The sequence below is a fragment of the Pelmatolapia mariae genome, linkage group LG7 (assembly GCF_036321145.2).
Source record: "Pelmatolapia mariae isolate MD_Pm_ZW linkage group LG7, Pm_UMD_F_2, whole genome shotgun sequence".
NCBI classification, from domain to species: domain Eukaryota; kingdom Metazoa; phylum Chordata; class Actinopteri; order Cichliformes; family Cichlidae; genus Pelmatolapia; species Pelmatolapia mariae.
In genome coordinates this window covers 9,181,763-9,209,296 of record NC_086233.1, presented here as the reverse complement: position 1 = coordinate 9,209,296, position 27,534 = coordinate 9,181,763, and the positions used below count along the sequence as shown (strand labels likewise).

At 38.3% G+C, this 27,534-nt stretch overlaps 2 protein-coding genes across 2 annotated transcripts; one reads left to right on the top strand and one right to left on the bottom strand.

The window, feature by feature from the left end:
* Positions 1-1,248: 1,248 nt before the first annotated feature.
* On the bottom strand, positions 1,249-7,532 carry LOC134630479 (dual specificity protein phosphatase 26-like). Its single transcript, XM_063477788.1, has 4 exons — positions 7,422-7,532; positions 6,940-7,123; positions 6,325-6,536; positions 1,249-3,497 (listed from the first exon to the last, which is right to left on the bottom strand). Exons 2-4 carry the CDS (start codon positions 7,116-7,118, stop codon positions 3,292-3,294), a joined length of 597 nt encoding a protein of 198 aa, XP_063333858.1. The 5' UTR covers positions 7,119-7,123; positions 7,422-7,532; the 3' UTR covers positions 1,249-3,291.
* ddx56 (DEAD (Asp-Glu-Ala-Asp) box helicase 56) lies at positions 7,523-24,505 on the top strand. Its single transcript, XM_063477778.1, has 15 exons — positions 7,523-7,579; positions 9,723-9,844; positions 11,475-11,636; positions 11,894-12,048; positions 12,823-12,993; positions 13,558-13,648; positions 16,370-16,611; positions 17,643-17,783; positions 18,661-18,774; positions 18,855-18,949; positions 20,374-20,447; positions 21,712-21,801; positions 21,888-21,993; positions 23,479-23,579; positions 24,271-24,505. Exons 2-15 carry the CDS (start codon positions 9,788-9,790, stop codon positions 24,352-24,354), a joined length of 1,683 nt encoding a protein of 560 aa, XP_063333848.1. The 5' UTR covers positions 7,523-7,579; positions 9,723-9,787; the 3' UTR covers positions 24,355-24,505.
* Positions 24,506-27,534: the final 3,029 nt, after the last annotated feature.

Genomic DNA, 27,534 nt, shown 5'->3' with positions numbered 1-27,534 from the left:
TGGTAAGTTAAGATATGTCAGATAACAGTGGGTATATACCAACTCATTTCTGTTAATTACTTGTACCTCTTTTCGCTGTTTAAAAAGAGAAGATCCTGTTATTTAATGCAATTTGGGGGATTTAGGAAGTTTAATCATTTCTTTTAGTATGAAAATAATATTTTACTTTGAGAAAAGTTGAAAAGTTTGTTTGTATATGCTGTAAGTTATAGTTTTTAGAAAAAAAAATCAGAATCAGCAAAAATAGTCTTGGCAGGTTACAAAAAAGGAACTTGGAAGCAAACAACCAAATTGCAATTGGTGCATTTGCTTTTGTGTTCACAAACAAATAATTACATTTTATATGCTGTAATTACGCTGGAATTCTATAAGCTACATAACTTTGCTGGATTAGACCCGGGTTAAAGGGCACTTCACGAATGTAAAAATGACTGGAACCACGGGGGAAAAAATCACAAAGAACCTTATTTTTGGGGGTTGATATAACTTATTTACGCTCTATATTAACTAGAAAATACAACAAGGAACGTGTCTGCTTAGGGTCAGTTGGGATCAGTTTTTAATTACTGACACTCCTGCATCATAACAGTGACCCGTGTATTTTATCCATAAGATTCGGGCTAAAGTTGTAGAACATTTAAAGAGATTACTTTCAACATGATGAGGGAATACATTAAATTGATATGGAGTATCATCAGAGGATTTGTGATATGCTCAAGAACTCCCACTCTCTGGACTCTGAATTTACATAAGTATGCTTGTGAATGAACAGGGCCTAATGTTGCTGTCACACAAACATTTAAATTTCCTAGCACAAACAATTTTCTTCTGCCAATTTTCATCATGTTTTTTTAACAGGCTGAGGTTTATTTTAATATACGATTCTATTCTGCTTTTACATATTATAAGTTTTGATCATAGTAAAATACCTTTCCTTTAGGCAAAGGACCTCATAACTTCATTAACCACTTTAAAACATCTGCCAGTTTAATTTCAGGCATGAAGTGGATTCACAAATCTTTAAGACTTGTAAATCTATACAACTATTTTAAACAACAATGCCTGTTTGAATTTTAGGCTTAATGATTTGATTTTTGTAATATCACTCGCACCTTTCACTTTTCTTATGTATTTAAAAATATATTTTGTAATGCAGTTACAGCCACATAATGTTAATTCCAAATAGACAGACAAGAACATGGAGTCTGTTTTAAAATTCTTATCTTAACATAACTCTAAAGCCAAGTACCTTTGTGTTACCTTTGTGTAAATTCCCTCTCATTTTAATAAATGAGAGTGAATTTACACAAAACGTTATAAACTTAACGTTTCTGGACTACCAGGACCAATAAACAGCATTATAAACCTTGTGATCTGAGTAGTTCAGTGTATAGTTCAGTGTGTGGTTGGTTAGCTCAGTGGAACGAGAACTGGTTCACAAAACTAAGCAGCTGAAATTTTTTGATATTGTTACTTCTCTCTGGGTTGAGGCAGTTTTGTTTATTTCATTTTGTTGTAATCATTAAAATACTGATATAAAACCATTCTTGAACACATACTTTCTCTTGCTAGAAAGTCAGACAACACTCAGAAAGTATGTCAAGACAACAGTAAACTCACATCTGCAACCTTGGCACAACTCATTTTCAAACTCTATGTGGAACTATTTCTCTACAAAGACTAGATAACAAAAAAGATTAACATCCTATTCAATATCACAGTGTCTGCTGGGTTTATTTTGTGACTCTTTGCTGGGTTCAGACCCCAGATATGTTAATCAGGTTGGCGATAACCTGCCTCAGGTTGACTATTTTCTTCTGAAATTTAAAAAAGTCAGACAGGAATCTCTGTTAGACATGTTCTCTACAAGCTTGACTAAAAAGAAAAACAATGCATATGAGTTCAAAACTGCAGAAGCGTCCAAAAACGTGTGGATGAAGCCTGTAAAGGTTTTTGGCATAACTTTTGTGGACATCTGTGGCTGGCAAGATAACTGCAAACATGGTACCATGAATAAACATGTTAGCACTTGTCAGCCATAAAAATGATTGTTTCTAGTCCCTTTATACTTTTAACGTAGGTGTTTTCCCCTTGTCAGTATAGTCTAAAGCCATAATTGTGCAAAAAAAGTTTACCGAGCATCGAAACCAGCTCTCAGATCAATAAATAGAAGCTAAATGTCAGTAGGCTTTGTTGCTAACAGGAAATTAAGGCTACGTCCACACTAATGCGTTTTCGTTTGAAAACGCATCGTTTTCTCTCCGTTTTGGCCTCCCGTCCACACTGAGATGGCATTTTCCCCAAGGAAAAACGCAGCGTTTTGAAAACGCTCTCGAAAACGCATATATTTCAAAACGGAGCTGTCCCGTCGCAGTGTGGACACTCGAAAACGCAGACTTTCTAAAACAATGACGCATTTTAGTCATGTGATGCAGTTATGTGACCAATTAAACAAAGATAGCGGAGGGCATTATACAGCAGTTGTTTTGATTGCTCTCAATTTTGACAGCCCTAAAAAAGATTAATATCAGTTTGTACATGCTCCAGATAGCTTTTCTTCAAATTCTTTAATTCTCACCCACTTTTGCGCATGCGCAGGACTGGAACGTAAGCGTTTTTGGCCGTTTCAATGTGGACGCACAACTCTGTGAAAACGACTGAAAACGCTAGTGTGGACGCGGAGCATTTTCAGACGAAAACGCCGTTTTCAAATCTATCCGGGCTAGTGTGGACGTAGCCTAAATTAACATAATTCAGACAGTGAGGTTACACCCCAAACTCCTGTTTCACATCTGACTCAAACCCTGTGCAGCAGTTTCCTCAATTTTGGACTCACAGTCAACTTTTGAATCCTATAAGTCAAAGGTAAGGGTTTACTACTTAACTTACATAGGTCAACTGACGTTGCTGTAAAATTTCTACCATTATGTGCGTGAATGAATCTGAAAGGCAGAGGTCAGTTACAAATTGAAAAAACACTTTGAAGGAAATAGTGGAATTATTAATAAAAGTTTCTAATTTTTTAGAACCTTAATGTACCAGTAAACTTTTATATCTTAAGGAATATAAAATTATTTGGTGCTGCTGTTTCAGAGTCTACAGAACTACAAAGATTAAACAAACTGAGCAAATTGACTATGAAAATAATGGCATCACTTGATCTGTGGTATCACTGGCTACCATTCAGAGCTGCAATGTCAGAAATTCACAGGTTGCTCCTAGTTTGGTCCCAGAATATCTCCCAGTGTAATGGGCTGCTACCTCAGGTGGAGTGTGTGAGTATTTTCAGCTCTACGGTGATGTCTTTCGGCTCTCTCTCAGGATGCTGTCCAGGCCATTCAGCTGGCGGAGGAAACCTCGGTTAGGGATGACACCTCTGTGGTCTTTTACTGTCTTGATGGCCTCCACAAGCGTCAGATTTTGTCTGATCATCAAGTAGGCTAGCACCAGAGTAGCTGAGCGGCTCACTCCCACAGTACAGTGGACCAGAACCTTACCTGCACATACCAAAAAACATAATCACAAGTCCACGCAAATTAAACAACCTGCATAGAACTCAGTAGCCATGCACACAAAGAACCCAGCACATACACAAAACTGTTTGCTTTGTATCCACTGTGGCAGAAACATCAGCGTTGTTTTAAAATGTATTTTTTTACTATTTGAAAAATGAAGTTTGTCAACAGTTATTGTTTGCTGTGTAGCAGTGGAAATATCAACAACTGCCACTGGATTACATGAATCTTTAAAACTGGAGGATTCTAAGGCGAGCTCTGAAGCCTCAGCACTCCTGTTCCATTAGTCTTGTACAATATCAATATCTTGTACAAACAAACAAACAAACATAATGAGGCTCAGGAAAGTAAGTGTGCATTGTGATCCAGCAATTATAACTTTGGCCAAAATACAGACATTTCATTCGCCAATAAAAAGTTGCTCAGCCTTCAGCAACACATGTAACTGCACGTATCATGACTTGATGAGTTTCAGGTTTTGCATTTTTTTCCTTATTAGAGTGAAGCCATGATAAATCAATACATCCACCCATGTACAGTGGAAATTACAGCTATAGTTAAAATGGCAAACTTAACTTTCAAAAAGTCAACAAATCCTGAAGACAACAAATTATTGATGTGCAGCACACATATCAAATCTTTCATAGTGATTTTGTTATTTATTCAAACTATAAACAGGCAAAAAAAAAAAAAAGTTATGGTGTGTTTTAGCTACAGTGAATTTGTTCCAGCTCGGGTGGAGACTTTAATGAGTAAATACTTTTATAGAGATTCAAGTAGATTTTATTGCAGCACATTTATACTTTTATTTCAGTAAAATGTTATTTTAGGACACTTCTTCCACAGCTGTAAAATGCTGATAATCAGCATTTGATCAGAGCATTTGTTCACTGTTTATCAAAACAGTGAAGAATACTTTTACTAGTAAACACAGATCTAAGTACCACCAGATTTACATAAGATGATTTACGTAAAATGATAGAAACAACCTGAACTGTTCAGATCAGACAAATGAGCTACTTATTGTTGTCAGATATTGTAAAAAGACAGTCTGTCACATACTCCTCTCTGTCCACTGCTCAGCGGACGTGTAACTTTATCTAGATGACCTATAATACTGGAACCTGAACCCACAGTGAGTGGAACTCTGCAGCCAGAGGTGTACAGCTGTGTTTCACTGAGTGACCATTTGGCAGCAACATAAGCACTGGAGAGGCTTCCAAATTTAGTTTCCAAATTGTACACAAATACGGTTCAAAACAGCGCTGATCATGGCGCCACCTTGCTTTAATGCAGTAACCTGAAATGTCCATTAAAAGTGACCAATCACATTAGAACCCCTCTTCCTTTGGGCTCCGCTCCAAACAGTCAAAATTCAGTTCATTTGCAGGAGCAAGAGTCAGCTTCAAGAGCAAAAAGGTAACAGTGAGAGTGTGAATCAAAGTTCTGCATGCACAGGTTGTTGAATTTATGCAGAGGAATTTAATTCTAGATTACGTTTTTTCTTGCGTGGAATTTTTGACATAAATAATTCCAAAAGATTACAAAATTTTAGGTCAAAATGTTTTGCTTAAAATGGTCAGTTTGTTCTGCAATTGGAATTCCCACTCAGTCTTTTATGTATAAATAGTAGAGATGTCAAATGTAACCATCTCTGGCTCCAAAAACAACATGCCAGTGGCCACAAAACTAACATTACGCCAGATTCCAGAAATCGATGGATGATGTCACAAACTTCCATTATTTTTATACAGTCTGCAAAAGAGACATACAGAACCAGAGTGTGAGCTTGTGGATGTTTGTTTATATTACAATCTTCAGCGTGGTTTTAGGATAGCTGTGCCCCTGATCAATGCTATTAAACACAAATGGTTGCTCCCCTCATCCCAGTGCAAATTACTAGGATAAATTGATGATTTACAAAAGACTATTAGCTACCCTAAAAATATTTATACATATTTTATATAAATGTTAATAGTTTCATGTAATCAGTGTAAAGCAATATACTAAATATTTGTTAATACTTTAAAGAAAAAGCTAAATGACCAGTAAAGACAAGGGCTGTGCCCCAAATTCCTCTTTTTTTCTCTCTTCACTACATTAGACATTTGCATCATTATTTAGACCTGTTGAGCCACACAAGTCTTACTATATAACACAACATTAGGTGTTTTTGAAGAAGCAACAGCATGTAGTGGGAAAATTTATAAACTAAAAACAGGGCCATTCAAATACAAATGGATGAATCTGCTAAAGCAAGGTTACATTAAGTTTTCCCAGTAGTTATATAAGACCTTTCATAGATCAAAAAGAGATTCATTTAAAATGTAGAAAATACTACAGTCTGAAAATTTCTTAGGTCTTAGGTCAAAGAACAGTCTTAGGTCTTAAGTCTTAGGTCAAACAACAAATGTATTTGTTTACTCTAGTAATATAATAACTCATTTTTACTTAAAATGACTTTAGTCAATATCTATCCATCAGGCCATCAGGGTTATATGGGGTTCAGTCTTGCCCCGGGATCCTTTTTTGATATGCAGAACACACAGAGCTTCTAACTGCTAGATGACCCGCTATTTGAAGTGATGATTTTCCCTCATGTTATCAATTAATAATACATTTTTTATTGGCATCTTTCAAAAGAATCAAAGATACCTTGTAAGCAATTAAATAACAAAAAACACAGCATGCAAAAAATAACAATTGGAAGAGCGCATAGATTTAAAAGTCAATCATAAAATTAAAATCAAACACAGTAGAACAGAGAATCTACCCACACAGACCCCCACACACCCAGACTCAGACTAACCTCCACAGGTGAGGGCTTTGTGAATGAACTCAGAAGCAGGATAGAAGTTAACACTCATGTCAAAAGTTGGTGAGTCATGAGCCTCAATGCCATGATAGGTGATGTTCATCCCAGCATAATATTCGGCTCCCCCGCGCCACTTCGTCTGTGCGCAGTTGAGGATATGTGTAATGCCAAGTTTGGCCAATTCTCGTCGATCTGATGCAATGTCCCTGCAGAGGAGAGAAGGAAGGTATTTCCAGCTCTAGCAGTTAAACTGTTTTCACTTGACTACATAACTTGTATTAATTAATGCTGACATGTAACTCTTATGTGAGTCCTAAGCTTATGAATGAGACAAACAGATACTGCTGGGTGATGGAGCTAGATATAGATGTTAGATAAAGACGTTTGCTTTAGACTAAACAACTTTCAGCTTATATGGTGGAATGCCAGAATATTTACTTCATTAAAATTAGTTGGGTGCTCATTACTCACTCGTAATAAGTAATGGGTATTTTTATTTCTAAGTAATACGTTACTAAGAAATTAATACTTTAAGTATTTATTCACTGTTATTAAGACACTCTGAGTATTTACTTCTTCTGCCACCGTTTAGAGGTTAGAAACACTCACTGGTCTCCGATATAGAGTCGTGGCCACACTTCGTCTGCGTGGTTGCAGGCCGTTTTGCCCGTGTAAAGGAGCCTTTCTAGCTCGGAGACGGTCAGGATCGGGGAGGAACGTTCAGAGTCTTTTCGGCTCGGAGACCTGGAGCTGCTCCGGGACCGAGAGAACCGAGACATGAACGCCATTAAATCTGTGAAAACAGAGATGAAAAGGACGGGTCTTTTTATTATTATTATCATTATTATTAAAGAAATTCACACACGCGCGGAATATCAGAATAAAACGAATAAAATTAAAATATAAACTGATTGTGTGTTGTAATCCTTACGTTTGTTATTTGAATATGACATTTTAATAACAAATGTACCTATAGCTTTATGTAAATAGTATTCGTAGCATGTTAGTTTACAGTTGCGGATACAAACAAAAGCATGCAGATCATGAATTTTACGTGTTTTTTTAAACGCGAATACCATATTTGTATTTACCTGTGTTGTTTTATTCCGTGTCTCAGTTATGTGGGGCTAGGTGCTCTGCGGCCATGTTGACTAATTTATTTGTTATGGGAGGATAACTGTGAAGACGAGACAGCTGCTACTGCATTCAGTGGGCATCTTCACCGTCTTCTCAACAAGTCTTCATTGAGGTGCGTGACTCCGAGGACATAGCTCCCGTTTTAAAACGAAATTTAAAATAATGTGAGCTTACACAGTACAAAGAGCTTCTCCAGTTCTTCTCTGTGGCAATTTATAGTCGGTTGTGTTGAAATAAGCGACTTTCAGCTGCTCCTTTAGTCACATTGGTCACAAGGGGTCGCCACAGCGAGTAAGTCTGCATATTTGATTTGGAAGATTTTTACACCGACTTCTTGACACCATTGTGACTAAAGGAAGCAGTTGAAGGTAGTTTATTTCCCGACGCAACCCCAAAAGGATTCGTGAGCACTCCTGGGATCGAAGAGGGACCTTTCAGTTTTTATGCGAATGTTGCTATTGCTAACTGAAATGATGGCTTTAATGGTATTATTTATCATTAATGGATTTTAGTCATTGTGGTGTTTGCTACCATCTGCATGTCAAATGGGGGTAAAGCATTAAAAATGTGAAGGTAGGAAAAATGAATAGCAGTCTTACCACAAGGTCCATCTGCTCTGGAACTTTCCATCACACCACTGGAGTAGTGCAGTGTTGTTCTCCTTGTATAAAGAGTGATGGAAAATTCTGTCTTAAAACTGACTACGTTTTTAGTTTTTCTTTAGGAAGACCCATGTGCAGAAAATAATATATGTTATGAATTACAAATTACAATTAATAAAATTAGTTTTAAATCTGATTTAATAATAACTGATTTAATAAATCATTTAAAAATATAATGAAGAAACGTTAGACCCACTGAAAAAAATCTAACCATAAAAAATCAAAATTTGGGCTTGCTACGGAAAAAAATATAGGGAAAATGAAAATTTATTTGGAATGATTGTGTGAAATAGTACGATTTCTTTCCAGCATCAGACAATAACAATATAAATAACATTATCAGAGGCCTGTATTATGAAGCAATATTTTGGTCTTGGTGAGGTTAGTTTTCATTATTAAGGTGGTTGCTTGCCAGGGTACATCACAATGGTAACTTGCGGTAGAGTATATAGAAAAGTATATAAACCTGAAAATAGTATTACTGGTCATGAACAATATTGAGTTGAAATTTAACATAAAAATGAATATATTCAGATCATGTGCCTATCTCATCCAATCTGTAGCACCGTCTTCTGCAACACCAACCAACTAAAGGTCCTTCATGACATCCATGATGGTTTTCCTCTTTTCCTCCTGCCTGACACCTCCATCCACAGCATCTTTTGTCCAGTAAGCTGTCTTTCCTTTGCCCTTGCTCAAACCATCTAAGTCTTGTTTCCCTAACTTTATGTTCATGCGACTCAACCTGTCACTCTGATATACTGATTTCTAATCCTGTCCCTCCTCACTCACATAAAAAATCTAAACATCCTTCAGGTTTTCATAGCTTTCGTAGCTCGCCCTCTTGTCTTTTTGTTAGCGTCACCATCTTCAAACCACACATCATAGTAGATGACATTTCCATGTCCATGTCCTTTCACTCTTGCTGCTGTCCTTCTTTGACAAATCAACCCTGATACTCATCTCCACCTGCGTCACCCTGCTTGGACTCTCTTCTTCAGCTCTTGTGTGCTGACCGTTGTTTTAGAATGTTGATCCCACGTGTTTAAACTCCAAATAAAATATATTAAAAAATGTAGAATTGTTTCAGAAAGTTATTTATTAGATTAAATAAACATATGATATTGTACTTCACTAACTTTGTATTTAAAAATATAAGGTAATAACATATTTATTATTTTAAATTCAAAGCAATTCCCGATTATTGTTCACAAAGAGGAGTTGTATGATACAGGGGCCACTGACCACAGAATTAATTGTACAATTTGTACAAAGAACAGTATCCATAAAAACAAATAGAAATGTTGAAAACGTGGAAACATGGGCAAACGGGAAAAAAAACATCAGCAGTCCACGCAAAATAGGAAAAACAGCAAAAAAGAAAAAATATTTTTAAAAAATTGGAATGGTGGGATAATCATATAGTGTTACTACACTTTAAAAATAAATAAATAAATAACCTTGGTTATGTATTTGAAATATGCTTCAGTTTCTTTTTTAAAAGCAAGAAAACTGTGTTTAATATTTAAAAAGTACACTTTTTAGATATAATGTAGAGATTGACTACAAAGTATTCTTTCTTTTATTTCGGAGGTGCTTAAAAGCGACATGACGTCATAAACTTGCGACGCACGTGTGAGCTTGGTGAGAGAAGAGCGATGGCTCATGAGAGGCTACAATTCCATGAAATGGGCTTAGACGACCGCCTGCTAAAGGTAACAAACTTCGAGGCTGTCGGTAAATATTAGACGAGCTGTCGGGGGAACTGTGAATTTTCAGGTGGAGAATAAAATCCTCCGAGAAGTTTGAAAATCAGACAGTTACTTCGGGAGTCGAAACTGCTCGCTCGGTGGCAGAGTTTAGTTTTTATGCAAACATGAAGTTGTGCGTAGGTGAAATTACTACACATGGAAAAATGCTGGATTACAGAAGTAATAGAAATCATGTCAGCTGTTTTCTAGTATAGACGCCGTTTCGCACTTTTATCAAAAGCTAATAACAGTTTGATTACCCTACATTGTTTTTGACTTTCTCCTGGTTGTAACTACCTTCCTAGTGTCCCGTTTATCATGTATGACAAAATCCGGTTATAACGATATTTACTTAAATGGGCATTCAGTTAACCCATAAACTGATTTCGACATAAACATGCATACACAGACGCCACATTGAGGGAGGGGGCTGACCCGTTGCTGCGACCCGTCAGCGCGTCCGCCATATTGAATTTGCCCTTCTTTTTTAGCAGTGAAACTACAAAACTACTACAAAAATTATAGATCCGTGTTTCATTGTATGCAATAAAATTTTACGGTTAGAATGTAAAACAAAAAAGGGCTAGTTCCAGTTTTTGTTTTGCAAATGTAAGGTGCACTACAAATTAAATGTGTTTATTATTATTCTTGTTGTTGTTAATAGACAGCTGTTCTCCCTCAGCTACAGAGAACAGCTGTCTGTTCTCCCCCTGTTCTCCTCTCCAGCTCTTGGCTGCTTCTGGCTTCTCTTCCTTCTAATCTTCCACACACAATTTGTCTTGGCCTATCGTCAAGGGTGGAAAGTGTCTGTCCTGTCACCTCTCACTTTGCAGTGTGGGTTTCTTAGTCTCTCTTGACTTTGGACACTTCAACCATGGCAGTTAACAGATATTTTATAAAATGTTGCTATTTTTGTTAACTTGCAAGATGAAAACACAATTTTGACTTAGAATCCCATGGACATATTTTATATATTTTAATCAAAAGGAAAAACTAAGAAAGGTGAAATGGGACATAAAATCCTACAGAAATAATAATAATAACTTTTATTTAAAAGCACCTTTCAAGACACTCAAGGCTCATATGCAAAGCATCTTGGGATAGGGTGGGCCTCGAAGGGGGCTGCATTTGGGGGAGCCGGCTCAGACTCTTTGCTGTGTGTGTGTGTGTAAACGAACTCCAGCTCCATGTTAAACTGCTGCTGCTGTGTTGCCAGTCCTTTTGTTGAAATTTTTTTTGCAGAGTTTGTTCGTTTTTGTGGACATGCTTGCTGCTTTTTCATTCATTTTCAGTCCAGCCCTGTACCTCCCTGTTTTCAGTGTTTTTTTTTTGTGTGTGTGTGTGTGTGTGTGTGTGTGTAAAGCGCTTAAGTGTAGAAAAAGTGGTTGTGTGATTGAGTAAATGAGACATGTTGTATAAAGCACTCTGAGTGCTCAAGTAGATGAGAAAACATTTACATTTAGCACAGAGCAGTCAACCTAGGGAAAGCTCTGCACCAAATATTAAACTGAGATTTGTCTGACATTTGTCTGTGTCACTATAATAATTTGTTTCACCTCTGGTTTTTTTTTTTTGTTTTTTATTCTTGACTCAGGCAGTCGCAGATCTGGGATGGTCAAAGCCCACTCTGATCCAAGAAAAGGTAATCCCTTTGGCTTTAGATGGAAAGGACCTTCTGGCTCGAGCGCGGACTGGGTCTGGGAAGACTGCCTCATATGGTATACCTGTCATACAGCGCATCCTGGCTTCCAAACAGGTGAGAAACAGCAATAACTTTTTTGGAAGCAGATTCAAATGCTGAGTTTACACACTGTAGGTTGATATTACTTTCATCTTAGATGATCTCTGCACCTTAGAGAATGTGACTCTCCAGATTTTGTTTTTTATTGTTTAGTGTATAAAATTTAAAAAACAAAATGGTGTTCCCATTGCTTAGGATGATGTTTTCTGTTCTCCAGATAATTTGTTTTACTCCAGAGTTGTTTATTCACTGTTTGTTGTTTCTCCTGTTAGAATGTGCGTGAGCAAGATGTGAGGGCTCTGATTGTGGTGCCAACCAAAGAACTGGGTCACCAAGTTCAGATTATGATGAGACAGTTAACGGCGTACTGCTCCAGGGACGTCCGAGTGGCCGACATCTCTAGCAAGGTTGATCTGTCAACACAGAGGTCAGCACATTTCTTTCAGTCAGAAAGCTGAAGTGGTCTGTTCAAATAAAGTCTGTGTGGGAGACACTGGTCCACGTGGTCTGAATAGTTTTTATTTATCGTTTAACTTCACGGAAAGAGTAGTCCACAGAAAAAAAACACAGTGACCTCAATATTGCTGTCATCAGGTTACCTTTGTTCTCACTTTGGTTCTGATTAGTGCCAACATGTATGGAACACGTCAGAAGATGGGTGCAGCTGTGTGTGGCTACAGTAATCTCTAAAACATTGTGGAGGCCTCGCCATGCTTTAGAGCTGCATTTCAGCCAGTGGTGTTTGGGATCATGTCAATACTGATGGAATTATGAATACAGTAAAGTAGAATTTGATCTATCATGGTACAATGGTACTGTAACGTGTGTATTTGATTTCATGGTACAGTCATTTTTTTAGTATTTTATTTATTAATTAATTTCTTTTTTTTTTTTGTAAATCTGCAATCATTTTGCTAGTGAACAGTCCTCCTTGTTCTTTTGATTTTAATTGCTCTTACCCCTTCCTGTTTTATGCTTTGCTTGGGTTTGTTGTTCTGTTGTGCATTTAGCAAGCTCAAAAGTCCCTGATTGTGTGATAAGAATCTAAAGACTTCAAGTGCCTGCATTTTTCCACAGTATTGCATTTATATAATATTTTTATATCCGCAAAGTGTAATTGTGGACTTCATAGATTAATAAAAAACACTGTGTTGTCAAACGAGGAGATGTATTTTAAATGATCGCTTTTATGTGTGGACAGGCCCATTTTAATGGAGAAGCCAGATGTAGTTGTGGGGACGCCATCCCGTGTGCTTGCCCATCTCAACGCACAGAACCTGGTCCTGCGTTCTTCTCTTGAGATGCTGGTGGTAGACGAAGCCGACCTAATCTTCTCTTTTGGCTTTGAGTCTGACCTGAAGAACTTGTTGTGGTGAGAGTGTACAGATTTTCACCAGAGGGAACTCGCTTCATGCAAGCGTCTCCTGCTGCTGTTTGTTTTAAATTTTGCATTAGAAAGGTGGTGTTTTTGTTTGTTTGTTTTTTTTTGTTTTTAACGTCCAGGATTTAAATGAGAGATTCCCAGCCTTTTTTAGGTGAAAGTTGCATGAAACTTACATGTGTAATAGTGTTATAGGTTATAGCCTTCTTATGAATATGAAACGAGGCAATAATGTTTTCAACTCATCCATTTTCCAAACTAATTTAAATGTGAGAGGCAAAGAAGAAAGAAGTCTCTTTTTTCACATCATAGTTTTCTTCTGTTCTTGTTCTTAAAATCTCAAACTTGGTAAAAAAGAAATGAAGCAAAAATCTGTTTTAGATTGGAGCATCAGTCTTTTTCAAAGACCACCAAACATACTTTTCTTCCCTGCAGCCACAAGTTGCCTGTGTTTACATTTAGTTTGGCTTCAGTTGGGTTTAGGTTAGTTATTGTAGCCTTAATGTCAAATTTAACTGTTTTTTATCTTTCTTTCTTTTCTTTTTTTTAAAACAGCCATTTACCAAATATCTACCAGTCTTTCCTGATGTCTGCTACATTTAATGAGGATGTCCAGACCCTCAAGGAGCTGTTGCTGCACAATCCTGTAATGTCCCTTTAACACTCACTTGATCAAAGGTTTATTGTTTTCTATACAATTGAATGTTTAGATACATTATTAATAACATTTGAGTTACTGTTGCCTTCCTGTCAAGTCAAATCAGCCCTGCCTTTCTCCTTCAGCCTCAGGTATCAACACAGCATTTTCTCCCAGAGACTCCCACTTACTGAATATATTTATTCAGTATTTATTATTAGATTTATTATTATTATATTTTTTCTTCCCTTAACCCCCAACCAGTAACAGCAAACGGCCACTATATAAATTTAACAGAACACAGTAATTGCACTTGGGTTGAGAACAAAACAACCGTACTGAGACCCTTTTGGAGGAGGCGGTCTCGTCCTTGTTTCTAACAAATTTATGGTGTGAACGTGATTCAACCCAAATACTAGTAAGTTTAAGATACACACCTTCCCACCTGAGATGTGGCAGGGTATCATAGAAGCGAAGGTCAGTACAAGTTAGCAACTAGCCACCTGATTCGGACCAGAGTAAAAGAACTATAGTTGTGAAACTCCAAAAGTTGATTCTGTTCATCTGGACGTAGCGTTTTGTGGGAGAAACGTTTCGTCACTCATCCAAGTGACTTCTTCAGTCTCAGCTGACTGCAGGTTTCCCCAATCTTATAAACAGTACATTTGCATAATGACTGAAACCAGCCCACTGAAGGAACAATGGGCTGGGAGGTTAGTTCCTTAATCATAATTATGCAAATTCTCATGACCATTGATCAACAACCACTGACCAAAACCCACTGATCAATGGCCATGAGTACCATTCACAGAGAGTTGGGGAATGGCTGCAATCACAGCATTGTAAGATGGCGAAAGATGTACCCTTAGGCCCCCTCATCTCTCTTCATTTGCATCCCAGTCACGGAAGCGTTAGAGGTGGTCCGTAAGAGATTACAGGATGACACCAACCTCAGCAACAGGACCACTCTCAGCATCGACCAAGTGTGTTTGCTTTTGGAACTGTGTCTTCATTCCACCTACTTCACATACAAGGGTCAGTTCTACAGGCAGAAACATGGGTGTGCCATGGGCTCCCCAGTTTCACCCATCGTGGCCAATTTGTACATGGAAGAAGTGGAAAAGAGGGCTTTGCTATCCTACCCTGGAACACCACCAAGCCATTGGTTCAGATATGTCGATGACACCTGGGTGAAAATCAAATCTGAGGACGTACTACATTTCACGGATCACATTAACTCGGTGGACCGACACATCAAATTCACCAGGGAGGATATGAAAAGTGGCAGGTTAGCCTTCTTAGACTGTAAGATTTCCATCAGTAATGGGGGACATCTAAAAGCTGACGTGTACCGTAAACCTACACATACGGATCAGTATCTAAGGTTTGACTCTCATCATCCACTGGAGCACAAACTGGGTGTCATCAGGACGCTACAACACAGAGCGAACACCATCCCCACTGACACAGCGGCCAGGGAGGCAGAAGAACAGCACATCAAGAAGGCCCTGAGTAAATGTGGTTATCCCAGCTGGACTTTTGTCAAAGCGGGAAAGACACCTAAAGAAAGCTCCAGCCGATCCAGGAGAGAAGGACAACCGCTGCCCAAGCGAAAACCTGTAGTGATCCCATATGTGTCAGGAGTATCGGAGCAGTTGAGACGCATTTTTTCTAAACACCGCGTCTCTGTGGCTTTTAAACCCCAAAACACGCTGCGCCAAAAATTGGTCCACCCCAAGGATCGGGTCCCCCGACACAGAGTAACATAGTGTACGCTGTTAAGTGCCAGGAGGATTGCCAGGATTTATACATCAGGGAAACCGAACAACCTCTGGCGAAGCGGATGGCACAACACAGAAGAGCTACCTCGTCAGGCCAGGACTCTGCAGTCTATTTACACCTACAGGCCAGTGGACACTCTTTCAATGATGAGGATGTACACATCCTGGACAGGGAGGAACGCTGGTTTGAGCGTGGAGTCAAGGAGGCCATTTACGTGAAAAGGGAAAGACCATCTCTGAATCGAGGAGGGGGCCTAAGGGTACATCTGTCACCATCTTACAATGCTGTGATTGCAGCCATTCCCCAACTCTCTGTGAATGGTACTCATGGCCATTGATCAGTGGTCTTTGATCAGTGGGTTTTGGTCAGTGGTTGTTGATCAATGGTCATGAGAATTTGCATAATTATTATTAAGGAACTGACCTCCCAGCCCATTGTTCCTTCAGTGGGCTGGTTTCAGTCATTATGCAAATGTACTGTTTATAAGATTTGGGGAAACCTGCAGTCAGATGAGACTGAAGAAGTCACTTGGATGAGTGACGAAACGTTTCTCCCACAAAACGCTACGTCCAGATGAACAGAATCAACTTTTGGAGATTTACTTTCCTGGATGATTGAGAATGCATCAAGACATATAGTTGTGAAAACACTCTTAACCTGCTATGTTTCTAATTAATTCTGTACAGACTGAGACCAAGAGTTAATTTCACACAGTGTGAATTGATCATTGTTGTATTATCATTATCAGTGTTCTCTTCTGCATTGTGCAGTTAAAGACTTGCGCAAAGTAAATGAGTACAAAAAACCATAACTTTATTCTCTTGTGAAAACCTTAGTGAAGAATAAGAGTGATGTTTAAGCTGCAGTCAGAGGTGATATGCAGGATGTGTTGATGTTTCTGGTTTTGTCTTGACCCACACATCCATTTTGGATATGGTGTTTTGTTAGGTGATACTGAAGCTTCAAGGATCCCAGCTCCCAGACAGCAGCCAGCTGCAGCAGTACAGCATCAAATGTGAGGAGGAGGACAAGTTTCTACTTGTGTACACACTGCTCAAGCTGTGCCTGGTTAAGGGGAAGACGCTATTGTTTGTGGGAACTGTGGACAGATGCTATAGACTCAAACTGTTTCTCGAACAGTTTGGCATTCCTGCCTGCGTCCTCAATTCTGAACTGCCGGTCCAGTCCAGGTGAGAGGAGAATTCACAGGACAGTGTTATATACATTTTCAGGTTTTTTTTTTCAACTTGGTTCTGTGTGGAAATATGAAGGTGTACAGTCACCTTATTCAGAGCACAACATTGGGCTATATACAGTGTAATTATTGAGTTTTCTCCTGATGAACATAAGTGTTAAAAAGGCCAGAGTTCCTTTGTGACCATCTAGACTGTTGCAGTAAACTTTATTGGTCAATGACTCCTGTGAAGAGGGACAGTCAATTTCATTGATTTTTACGCAATGTGACAGTGCAGATGATTCTGTAATATTTCTTTAAATGATTAACATCAAAACCTACATGAAACATGCGCTTTGAAGATCAGACTTTAGATCCAAAGATTGTGTAAAAAAATTAAAAGAATTGGGCTCAATAAGCATGCGAGTATCTGTGAGCACAGTAAAAGGAGTCCTGTAAATATTGCACTTTGCGGCCAATAGCTGCTCCAGCTCCACTAGCTTAGACTGCAGCTGATGGTCTTTGTTCTGCACCGTAGCCTTGGGGAGCTCTGTGTAGCAGCACAAATCCAGTTTTGAACTTGCCACATTTTAAAATGCCCTGCATCTTTTGAGGAAAAGCTACTACTGCAGTCTAAGTTGGTGAAATTAAGGTAAATTTACCTGTGGGTTGGGGTTGGAACCTCTGTTGATAAATAGCTGGATGACTTAAAGAACAAAAACTAATCAATAATCAGTCTAGACAGCAAAGTAACAACAAAGGATCACGTTTCAAGGCACTATTAGAGAGGCTTGTGTAGTGTTACACAGAACAGTCTGTCCATAAATATAAGTATCATAGTTTTGAACTATTAATGCACCTGTTTTAAGATTTTTGTTTATTTGTTTGTTTGTTTTTTTAAGTGTCTTGTTAATTTGGACCCCACACGGCACATGACACCCACAATAGTAAAAATATGCTGTAGCAAGCAGTCATCCAGTATGTATGGTGCATTATTGATTCCTTTCTCTTCTCTCTGTGTTTGTGTTTTGTATCACTCTGTTGCAGGTGTCACATCATTGCCCAGTTTAATCAGGGGTTTTATGACTACATCATCGCCACAGATGAGCAGAGTCTGACTGATACAGCCGCTGCACCACAGACGACTGCAGGGAAAGAAAAGAAAAAGACCCAAAAGAAGGGAGGAAAGTAAGTCAGACTATTGATTAACACTCAAATAAAAAATATTAGAGAGATAATATTCTGAAGCAGCACAAGATGGGGAAAAATGCCATAAGGGGGAAAACTAATGTTAGTAGAATACATTTTATGTGATTTTTCAGTAACCAGTTGGACTTTCTCAACAGTGTAAAACTACAGTTTATATTCTTAAGTATAGACAACAGTGAAGTTTTTTGGTGCTGGTTACCAGAAATGGTGCCCAGGGTTCGTACGGGGGCTTGAAATTGCTTAAATTTTAACATTGCCCTTTCGTGGTTTGAAAAGTGCTTGAATTTTGGATGTGGTGCTTAAAACTGCTTGAAACTGTAACTGTATTTCATTCACCACAAATACCTATCTGATTGGATAGTTCTTTTTTTTAGAAGTCAGATATAGGAATGAAATGAGTCATAAAGTCTAAAAGCAAAATTTCTCCGCCTGGGCTGCCTTGCCACTGTTCTCCATACCTGTCTTACTGTACATGATGTTATGAGTGCAAACACTTTAAAGGTGATAATTTAGGACTTTAACAGTATTACAGACAGTAATGTAGTCAAACAAAAGGCTCCAGTCTCTCCACGACCCTGATAAGAGTTAGCGGGAGAGGATGGATGGATAAATGGAAGCTTTCAGGTTGTTGGTCTTTTTCAGTGGAAAAAGAGTTTGATGTTCAGTTGGACTGCTGAAGTTGAGATTTTACCATTTCAATAAATACATTTAAACCTTCTAAACAAGCTGTGTTTGCAGCCACATTGAAAAACCCACATTATGTGGTATAACCCATGTCGTCAGATATTGGATGATAGAACCAGCCTATTAAAAACTGCATTTAGACACTGTATTGACTGTTTTGTTGTCTCTTTAGAGCTAAAGATAAAGAGTATGGAGTGTCAAGAGGTGTGGACTTCCAAAATGTTGCCAATGTAATTAACTTTGATTTCCCAAAAACTGTGGAATCGTATATTCATCGAGTTGGAAGGTATGTACAGTTTCTTTTAAAAAATGACATGATAATCTTTACTAAAAATCAAACTCTGATGGCCACTTTTATTCTTGCAGAACGGCAAGAGCAGACAACCCGGGCACCGCTCTGTCATTTGTATCTCACACCGAGCTTGGTTTGCTGTCAGAGGTGGAAGAAGCTCTCACTGGGGGTAATGAAGATATGTTTTGATCTATTTTTAGGCCTACACCTTTCACTGACTTTTTAATGTGAAAATTAAGTAAAAATGGAGTTGCACAGAGATCCACTTGCATTAATATCAGCATTATCATTATGAGCTTTTAGGGGACTGTTTCTGTGTTGATGACTGTAGCATGTTGTTTTTCATTTTACTTTAAACACAGTTAGGCTATGTTCACTTCACATGTGGAAAAGGCCCACATCTAGTTTTTCGCTGAATAAGTGAAATGGTAGACCGTTTCTCTAGTTAGTCAGCTTCACCTTCTACAGCTGCATCAGAGTTTGATGTGTCTCAGTGCTAAAATATTGAACCTCAGGGAGTAGTATACAGTGCTGTGAACAAGTACTTGCACCCTATATCTTTTTGCATATTTGTCACACTTGCATGTTTCACATTATCAAAGAAATTGATAACCAGACTAAACACAAACTGCATTTTTTAAGTGTTTTGTTTTTCATCCAAACCTACCAACGTGGAAATCCTCTTTTGTTGAATCAGGAATTAGCGGTGACTTTTTTTTTTCTTTGGAATGCTGAGTTCAAATTCACTAGCCACACTCACCTCATGGCTGATTACTTCCAGACAGAAATCCTTTAAATAGAGCCAGTTGGACAAAGTGAAATAGGATGAAAGATCTCAAAGAGGAATACATCATGCTGCGATCTGAAGAAACTCAAGAACAGATAAAAAACAAAGTCAGTGACATTTGTCTAATTTGGAAATAGTTCCAAAGCCTTTCTCAAGCTTTGGAACTCCAGTGAACCATGGGGAGAGCCATTATCCACAAAAGGAGAACATTTGAAACTGTAGTGAACCTTCCAAATGTATGGCCTGCCAAAAATGATGGGCTATCAATGGCTCATCGAGAAGTTCACAAAAGAACCCAGAATAACATCTAAAGAACTGCAGGCCTCAGTTGAAGTCAGTATTCATGAAAAAAGAAACTGGGAAAAAATTGGAGAGTTGCAAGGTGAAAAACATTCCTGACAAAAAAACAAACAAAAAAGCCTTGTCTCACATTAGCCAAAAAAATATCTTGATCTGCAAGGCTCATGGGAAAATATTCTATGGATTGACGAGACAGAAGTTGAGCTTGTTGGAAGGTTTGAGTCTCATTACATCGGGCATAAAAATAAAATAGCATTTCATACCAAAAATCTAAAGTGTGTGATTGTGTGGGGCTGCTTTGCTGCTCCTTTGTTGGAAACCTGGTGGAAGTATGGATTCTGCTGTCTACCAACAAGTAAAGGGAAGACAAATGTACAAAATAACTATGAAATCAGGATGGGTGCAAATACTTAATCACAGCATTATCTAAAATATTTAGAGTGTAGCATGATATTTAAATGGAGTGAGATACTTTTCTAAGTTGTTTTTATTCTGTTTGTGTTTAGATGAGACCAATTCTCCCCTCAAACCTTATGAATTTAAAATGGAGCAGATTGAAGGCTTCAGGTACAGATGCCGGGTGAGTATCCTCCTCCTCCTTTTGGAAGCTCAATTTAATTCCAAAAATGGCAAATTCCTCAACATTTGCTGATTGTTGGCATTAGTTGAGTCTATGGCTGAACAACAAATGGAAAAAACAAACAAACTTATAATCATTTTTTCATATCAGCACAAGCCAGTATACTCTGTGCCAGTCCCTTCGCCCTTGTAAATGGGGAGAGTTCCTTCAAGAAGGGCATTTGGTGTAAAATCTTGGACAAATCAAACATACTGATCATTAAAAAAAAAGATTTCCCTACCGATTGGTCAGGTTTTGACTCAACAATGACCACCTCTCTGGGCCAACAGGGTGTTAGTGTTGGCTGAAAAAAGAAATGGGAAAGGGGGTTAGACATGTTAGGAGGCAACAAGAGAGAAGGAAAGGCAGGAGAAGGAGGCAGAGGATGAAGAGCGGAAAGATTTTTGGCTCAGTTTAAGGAGGGAGATGTGTGGGAGAGACAGCAGTGGACCTTCTGACCAAACTGTTTTAAAAAAGTCTTGGAGAGTGAGAGAGTGAGCCTAAAGAATGGAGAAAAAGTGTACTGGTAGGGATGAGACATATCACGAAGGTATGGGAACCTGTTGTTGAAGTTAGGCTAAGAAGAGAGGTGACAGTTAGTGAGCAACAATATTGCTTCATGCTGAGAAAGAGCACTACAGATACAATGTTTGCTTTGAGAGTGTTGATGGAGTAGGTCAGAGAAGCCAGAAGCAGTTGCACTGTGTATTTGTGAATCTCGGTTAACAGATGAGGTTGGCAGGAGTCCCTATGTTTGCAGATGACATTGTGATGTTAAGTGAGTGAAGTATACAGAGAAGAAGAACAAAAGTCAGTAGAAGCATGACAGGAGGCAGGTGTGTGAATGGGAGGGAGACGGGTAGAAAAATGCTAGAAATAAAAATGGTGATGAGTTCCTTGGTTGTTTCTTTTCAACGCCGTCCTCATCATTTGACCTTTGGACTGTGTCTGTTGAGTTGTCTTGTGTAGTAATGCCATCAACTGAGTTTTCGAGCACATGATTGATTTGGTCCAGTGCTATTGTCATTGTGCCTTTTGTGTTGTCTGTCAAATTTCAAGTTCTACTTTATGTTGACCTTTTCTCATATTTCTTTTGAAGGAAAGACGAGGAAAGATAACCGTTTTTATCGTTTTATCGCCTAGTCCTAGTCCTTCTTTTTTTTTTTTTTTTTTTTTTTTTTAAGTGTAATGTAAGGGGAATTTATTATTTTTAGTTTTTCTTTAGGACGCAATGCGCTCAGTGACAAAGCAGGCAGTGAAGGAGGCCAGACTAAAAGAGATCAAACAGGAGCTGCTCAATTCAGAAAAACTTAAGGTGAGAGATGATTTTTTTTTTCTAAAGACAGAGGAAGGCAGAAGTGTTTGAACACGTTTTGATTGTATGCTTGTGCTATCACTCAGACATACTTTGAGGACAACCCCAGAGATCTGCAGCTACTCCGGCATGACAAAGACCTCCATCCTGCTGTTGTCAAACCTCACCTTAAGAATGTACCTGAGTATCTCAGTAAGTGTCTGATTATATATGAACATCACCCTAACCAAAATTTTCCATTAAGATATTTTTCCTGTTTATAATGTATATTGTTTATGCTAAAAATATTGATCTTCTACTTCCATGATGCCATGTAGGTCTTGGCTAGTAAGGAGTGATTTGTGTGAAATAATTAATTTTTTTGTTGAAAGTTTGACTTTAAATACAATACTGAAAGAAACTATTACCCATGGGCACATCACATAGGACAATTATGTTTACATAGTGTTAGCTCAAATTTTGATAATTTCTTCTAAAATTCTGTTAGTTCATTTTTTACTGAAGGAAAATTAACATTAACAGAACGTCATTTTTTTTATTGTGAAAAATGTAATTGGGCGAGATAACTGAAAGTTGGAGTTAAGTTACAGTAGCATATTTTCAGAACTTACAGAGCTTAATTAAGCCCCAAGCCTACCTGATCTCCTGCCTTTTGCCCCCGTATCAGGGGGCGTTGGGGCTTAAGAGGTTAAGTTACAGTGTGTAAAATTTCACCACTAGATTGCAAATTTCAGTCAAGTCGAGTTCTGTTTTCTTACGCCTCCCAATTCAGTTCAATAATCCTAGCCATAATGGTTGCTGTAGGACAGTCTGATGACAGTGATACTGAGTTGCTGAAGAGATCTAAACTTTTCTGTCAGTAAGTGCTTCTGTTTGTCCTGCTGTTAGTCATTGTTTGTAAAACTTTCTTTGAAGTAGATCTGAGATTATTGGACTGTGCTACACTTAGTGAATAAACTGTCATATAATGTGAATGAGCAAACTATTCATCAGAGCAGAAAGTACATTTTTTTAGGAAACTCGAACCTAACATTAGCTGGTATATTGCTAGCATATAATCAGCTGTTGTTAACTGGCTTGTTGTTAGCTGTCCGGAGGTGGGATGGTCACATGTCTAATTTGCTTGACCATAAGCAATTGCGACAATATCAGGATTAAATAAGAATGTTTACATATGTTTTTGTATGTTAGAGGCCTGACTAAAGACTTCAGATGAGGAATGAGGTGAAAAAGAAGATGGCGTCTTATAATGATGCCTGTTGTGTTGTCTCTTCCCTTTGCATTTTTGCTTCTTTGGTGGAGACAGCTTCTCAAATTAAAAAAATATAAGAATGACCCTTCATATGTTGAGTGTGAAAGTCCACAGACAAATTAAAATTTGTCTCAGTGGCATGCAAATGCCTACGTGTTTCTTCTCTTCTGCCTTTGGTGTACTGCACATGTGGATCCTTCTCTGTCCACATACATAAAACGCAGTTAACACAAAATGGCAATGACATACTCAGCCACTGTGTTCAAGATGGCAGGGCAAACATGTTGGCTTTCTACTCCTAAGTATGTTTAATGGATTAATTTATTTTATAAGGATGCATCAATTTGCTGGAAGATCTAATTACAATGTATCAATGTATATTTGAGTATGCAATTTTTTTTCATTTTCATTTCACTTTCCTGCAGTTCCTGAGGCACTGAAGGGCGTGGTACATCCACTGACAAGCAGAAGAAGGCGGAGAAAAGAGATACAGAGACCAGGAGGAGTCATCAAGAGCAGTTTTAAGGTGAGATTAGGTTGGAAGGGACACCAGATCTTTGATACGCTACAGATCTGTGTAATAGTTTGAATTCTGTTCCAGGTTTCACCTTCTTGTCATATTTTTTGTCATGTATTTTCTGTTTCACTGTGAAAACAAACTGTATATCTATTAGATTTTAGTTAAACAAAATCAGGCAATTTGAGTTGTGAGCGTTTGTACTATTTTCTTACTTCTAAATTTCAGTTCACTTTTACTTATAATGTACCAAATGAGAACAGTTGCTTCAAGGCATTTTATATTGTAAGGCAAACACCCTATAATAGTACAGAAGAAAACCCCAACAGTCGAACGACCCCATGTGTGCAAACACTTGGTGACATTGGAAAGAAGGAACTTCCTTTTAATAGGAAGAAACCTCTAACAGGAACAGGGAGGGGCAGACATCTACTGCAGCTGGCAGGATAAAAGACACAATCTGATAATAATGAATTATAATAGTCTAGCCTAGATGTAATAAATGCATGAACTAGTTTTGAGCATCACTCTTAGATGGCATGTTTTATCAATTTTATTTCTATTGGTATTAGTGAGATGCCATTTTATGTCTTTTACAAAGCTCACAATATAAAATGTATATTAAAACAAAATCGTCCAGTTAGTTTGATGAAATCACCCCCTTGTTCTGAGCTAATGTGTTCCCTTTTGGTTTTGATAGAAGAACATCCGGGGGAAGAACCCACTGAAGAGTTTCCAGTACACTGGAGGGAAAAACAAAAAAGGCAAAGCGAGCCAGTCATAGCCATTGGAACACACCTGAATGCGTTTGAGTTGCAAATGTTATTACACTCATACACCAGTCTATTATATCTCATTAGCAATATCTGTTTTATTTGATCCATTGAATAATTAACTGTATACACAGTGCATTTGTTCTGTATAATTACACATGTTGGAATAAATTTTTTGTCAAACAGTGTCTGTGTTGTGCTTCCTGAGGCTTAAGTTTGCAAAGTTGTTTACGTGTAATTCGATGAGCATTAGCATGCTGATGTTTGCAAAATGACACCTAAAACAAAGGAACGTTGGTAAAGTTTAGAAAACTTTAGTTTCACTGAGTGAAATTCTAGTACTTTGTTACTTGGCAATAATTTGGTCTGTCTCTGTGACTTCTCTCTTTTCTCTGTGTATTTGCCTCATAAGCCCAGAGGCTAAAACTGAGGTTTCTAACCTTTTAGACCTAGAATCTAAGTCCTTAGTAGTTGTTAATTTTGATCTGAAAATGCTTTTAGGTTAAAAGTATGGTTTATTTAAACTCTAAAGTTCATGGAGGGTAAGGATCTTGAGTGGGTCAATCTAATACTCTATAGGATTATAAGTAACTTGTAAACCAGCTATTTTAGAAAATTTGGGAGTTTGGCATGAGAATCTGATATTTGGGCCAGTTGCTAACAAATCATGAATAAGCTTCACTGTTAGAAAACTGATATTAAAAAAATTAATTTAAATACACTTTACAAACTAGATTTTATATCTTAATCATGCCATTCTGGGCCTCAGGCCCTGCACCCAGGTCCACACACAAGAGACAAGGCACCCAGCCCAGTCCACAAGCACCCCAGGCACCACACCCCAAGACCTTAAGACAGCTTTCACACAGTCCCCCACCACCAACAACCAGGGCAGACACATAGCAGCATCCACCCATAGCTACCTGCAAGACAAAACGACAACCTTGGACAAGAATGCATTGCAATGTTGCAGACCAAGAAAAATTCCACATAGTAGAGATGCCAGACTTAAGTATGCGAAGGACCTGGAGAAAGATTATGTATCCTGGAAGTGTGCCCTTTGGTCAGATGAAACTAAATCAGAGCTCTCTGGTCACAGAGGCTCTGCTCGTTTGGAGAAAGAAGGGAGAGCTGTACAACCCAAAGAAACCTGTCCTCACAGTGAAACAAGGTGGTGGGAGTATTATGCTTTGGGGATACTTCAGTGCATCTAGAACTGGTAATATTGTGAAGGTGTAAGGAAGCATGAAGAAAAAAGGATATGTGAAGATTTTGAAAGAAAACTTAAAGCAGTCAGCGGCAAAATTGGGTCTGGGTGGTCGCTTCATCTGCCAAAACGATCACTCTTGGTGTAGAACTACATCCAGATGAGCCAAAGTAAATGACTGGCCTGCACAAAGCCCTGAATTGAATCCCATTAATATTCTGTAAAACTGAAGACCAAGGTCCATGCCAGAAGACTATTAAATCTGCTGGAGTTTCAGTGATTTGCCAAAAAAAAAAAAGGATACACAATTGAATATTTGCATTAGGGAGGTCATAATTTTGACCGCGGTCGTTTCGTGAAATAATTTTCTTTCTGTGTGTAAGGTAAAATAGTGTAAGCATCCAAAATGACACGACTATGGGAAAATGCCATGCTCTGTTTAACAGCTCTTGGAAAATGCATTTAAAAATCATAAGGGGGTTAATAATTCTATTGTTACTTTGACAAGAAAGTCAAAAAAGTCAGAATTATGACTTTAATCTCAGAATTCTGTGGAAAAAATGTCCGCACTTTTGTTTTTTCTCCAGTGGCCCAAATCCTCTTTCCTATCACATTCTACACACAGCAGTGATGCGCACAGATGATGTTGGGGGTTTAAGACAAATTTCATGCTGCCATCTTTGCCCAGATCCACAAATATAAGCTGCCTTCAAGATCAGCCATTAAGCTAATGTTAATGTTTGTCTGCTGTAATCAGAGAGTGAGAATGTGAGCAAGAGGGATGCTGCTGTATTTTTAGACATCTGTATGCACAGGAAGCTTTTTGGAAGAAATTTGGGTATAGATGATCACTGTTTATTCAGGTTTGGATGTATGTGTTTGTACAACTGTTTTATGATTAGTCAGTTTGTTTAGTATTTGTGTGTGGATTGGAGCATTGTGAGACCTCAAAAGTTACACACAAATCACCACACACACACATTTGCAAATCTTACTCTAGGCTTGTCATCAATCATGTTATACACATTTGTAACACTTTTGAGGCAAATTTCTCTCAAAATCTCTCACCAATTCCTTTTACAATGCAGCTTACAAATGAAGCTTGCTGGTGACTTCAGTAACACTAAGAGTAAGGTTTCTATGCTTTCTGCTCCTCTACATCATAATTGTTGCTCAAGGTAATTAATAAGAGAAAACCTGTTTATATCATAGAGTATTTTGCTAATGTTAGCTCTATTTCCTATGTCCTATCTATTTTTGCATATGTATGTAGTAATGCTAACTGATCTTGGAGCAGTGAAAGCCAAGTCAGGGGTAGCTTGTCTAGCACTCTGGTCTCCCATCAAAGACAGGAGGTTTATTTATAAAAAAAAAAAAACAAGCAAAAAGTCCGCTGCCCTCAACGCTGGCAAGCTCCAACTTTTGTTAATGGGAAATGGACATGCCCATGAAAATGACAGAAACCCATAGATTCTCGGGCCTTGGAGTCAAACTAGCTTCTGGACAGCAATCAAACTGCCGCCAAAAGACAGAGTTTACAAGATGAATGGAAACAAGCAATGTTTACATTTTGTTAATAGGGCGACCGTGGTTCAGGTAGTTGGGAAGCTCGTCTTATAACCGGAAGGTTGCCGGTTCGATCCCCAGCTCTGTCTGTCCTGGTTGTTGTGTCCTTGGGCAAGACACTTCACCCTACTGCCTACTGGTGTTGGCCAGAGGGGCTGATGGTGCGATATGGCAGCCTCGCTTCTGTCAGTCTGCCCCAGGGCAGCTGTGGCTACAACTATGGTTTGCCAGTGTGTGAATGAAAAATTGTAAAGCGCTTTGAGTGTCTAGAAAAGCGCTATATAAATGCAATCCATTATTATTACATAAATAACTACATCTAGGGCTGTGGCACATTTCCCCATGAGTAAACTGTTACAGACCTTCTTTGAACTATAAATAAATACACAGACTATAGTAATTTAGAAAATAACGTCAT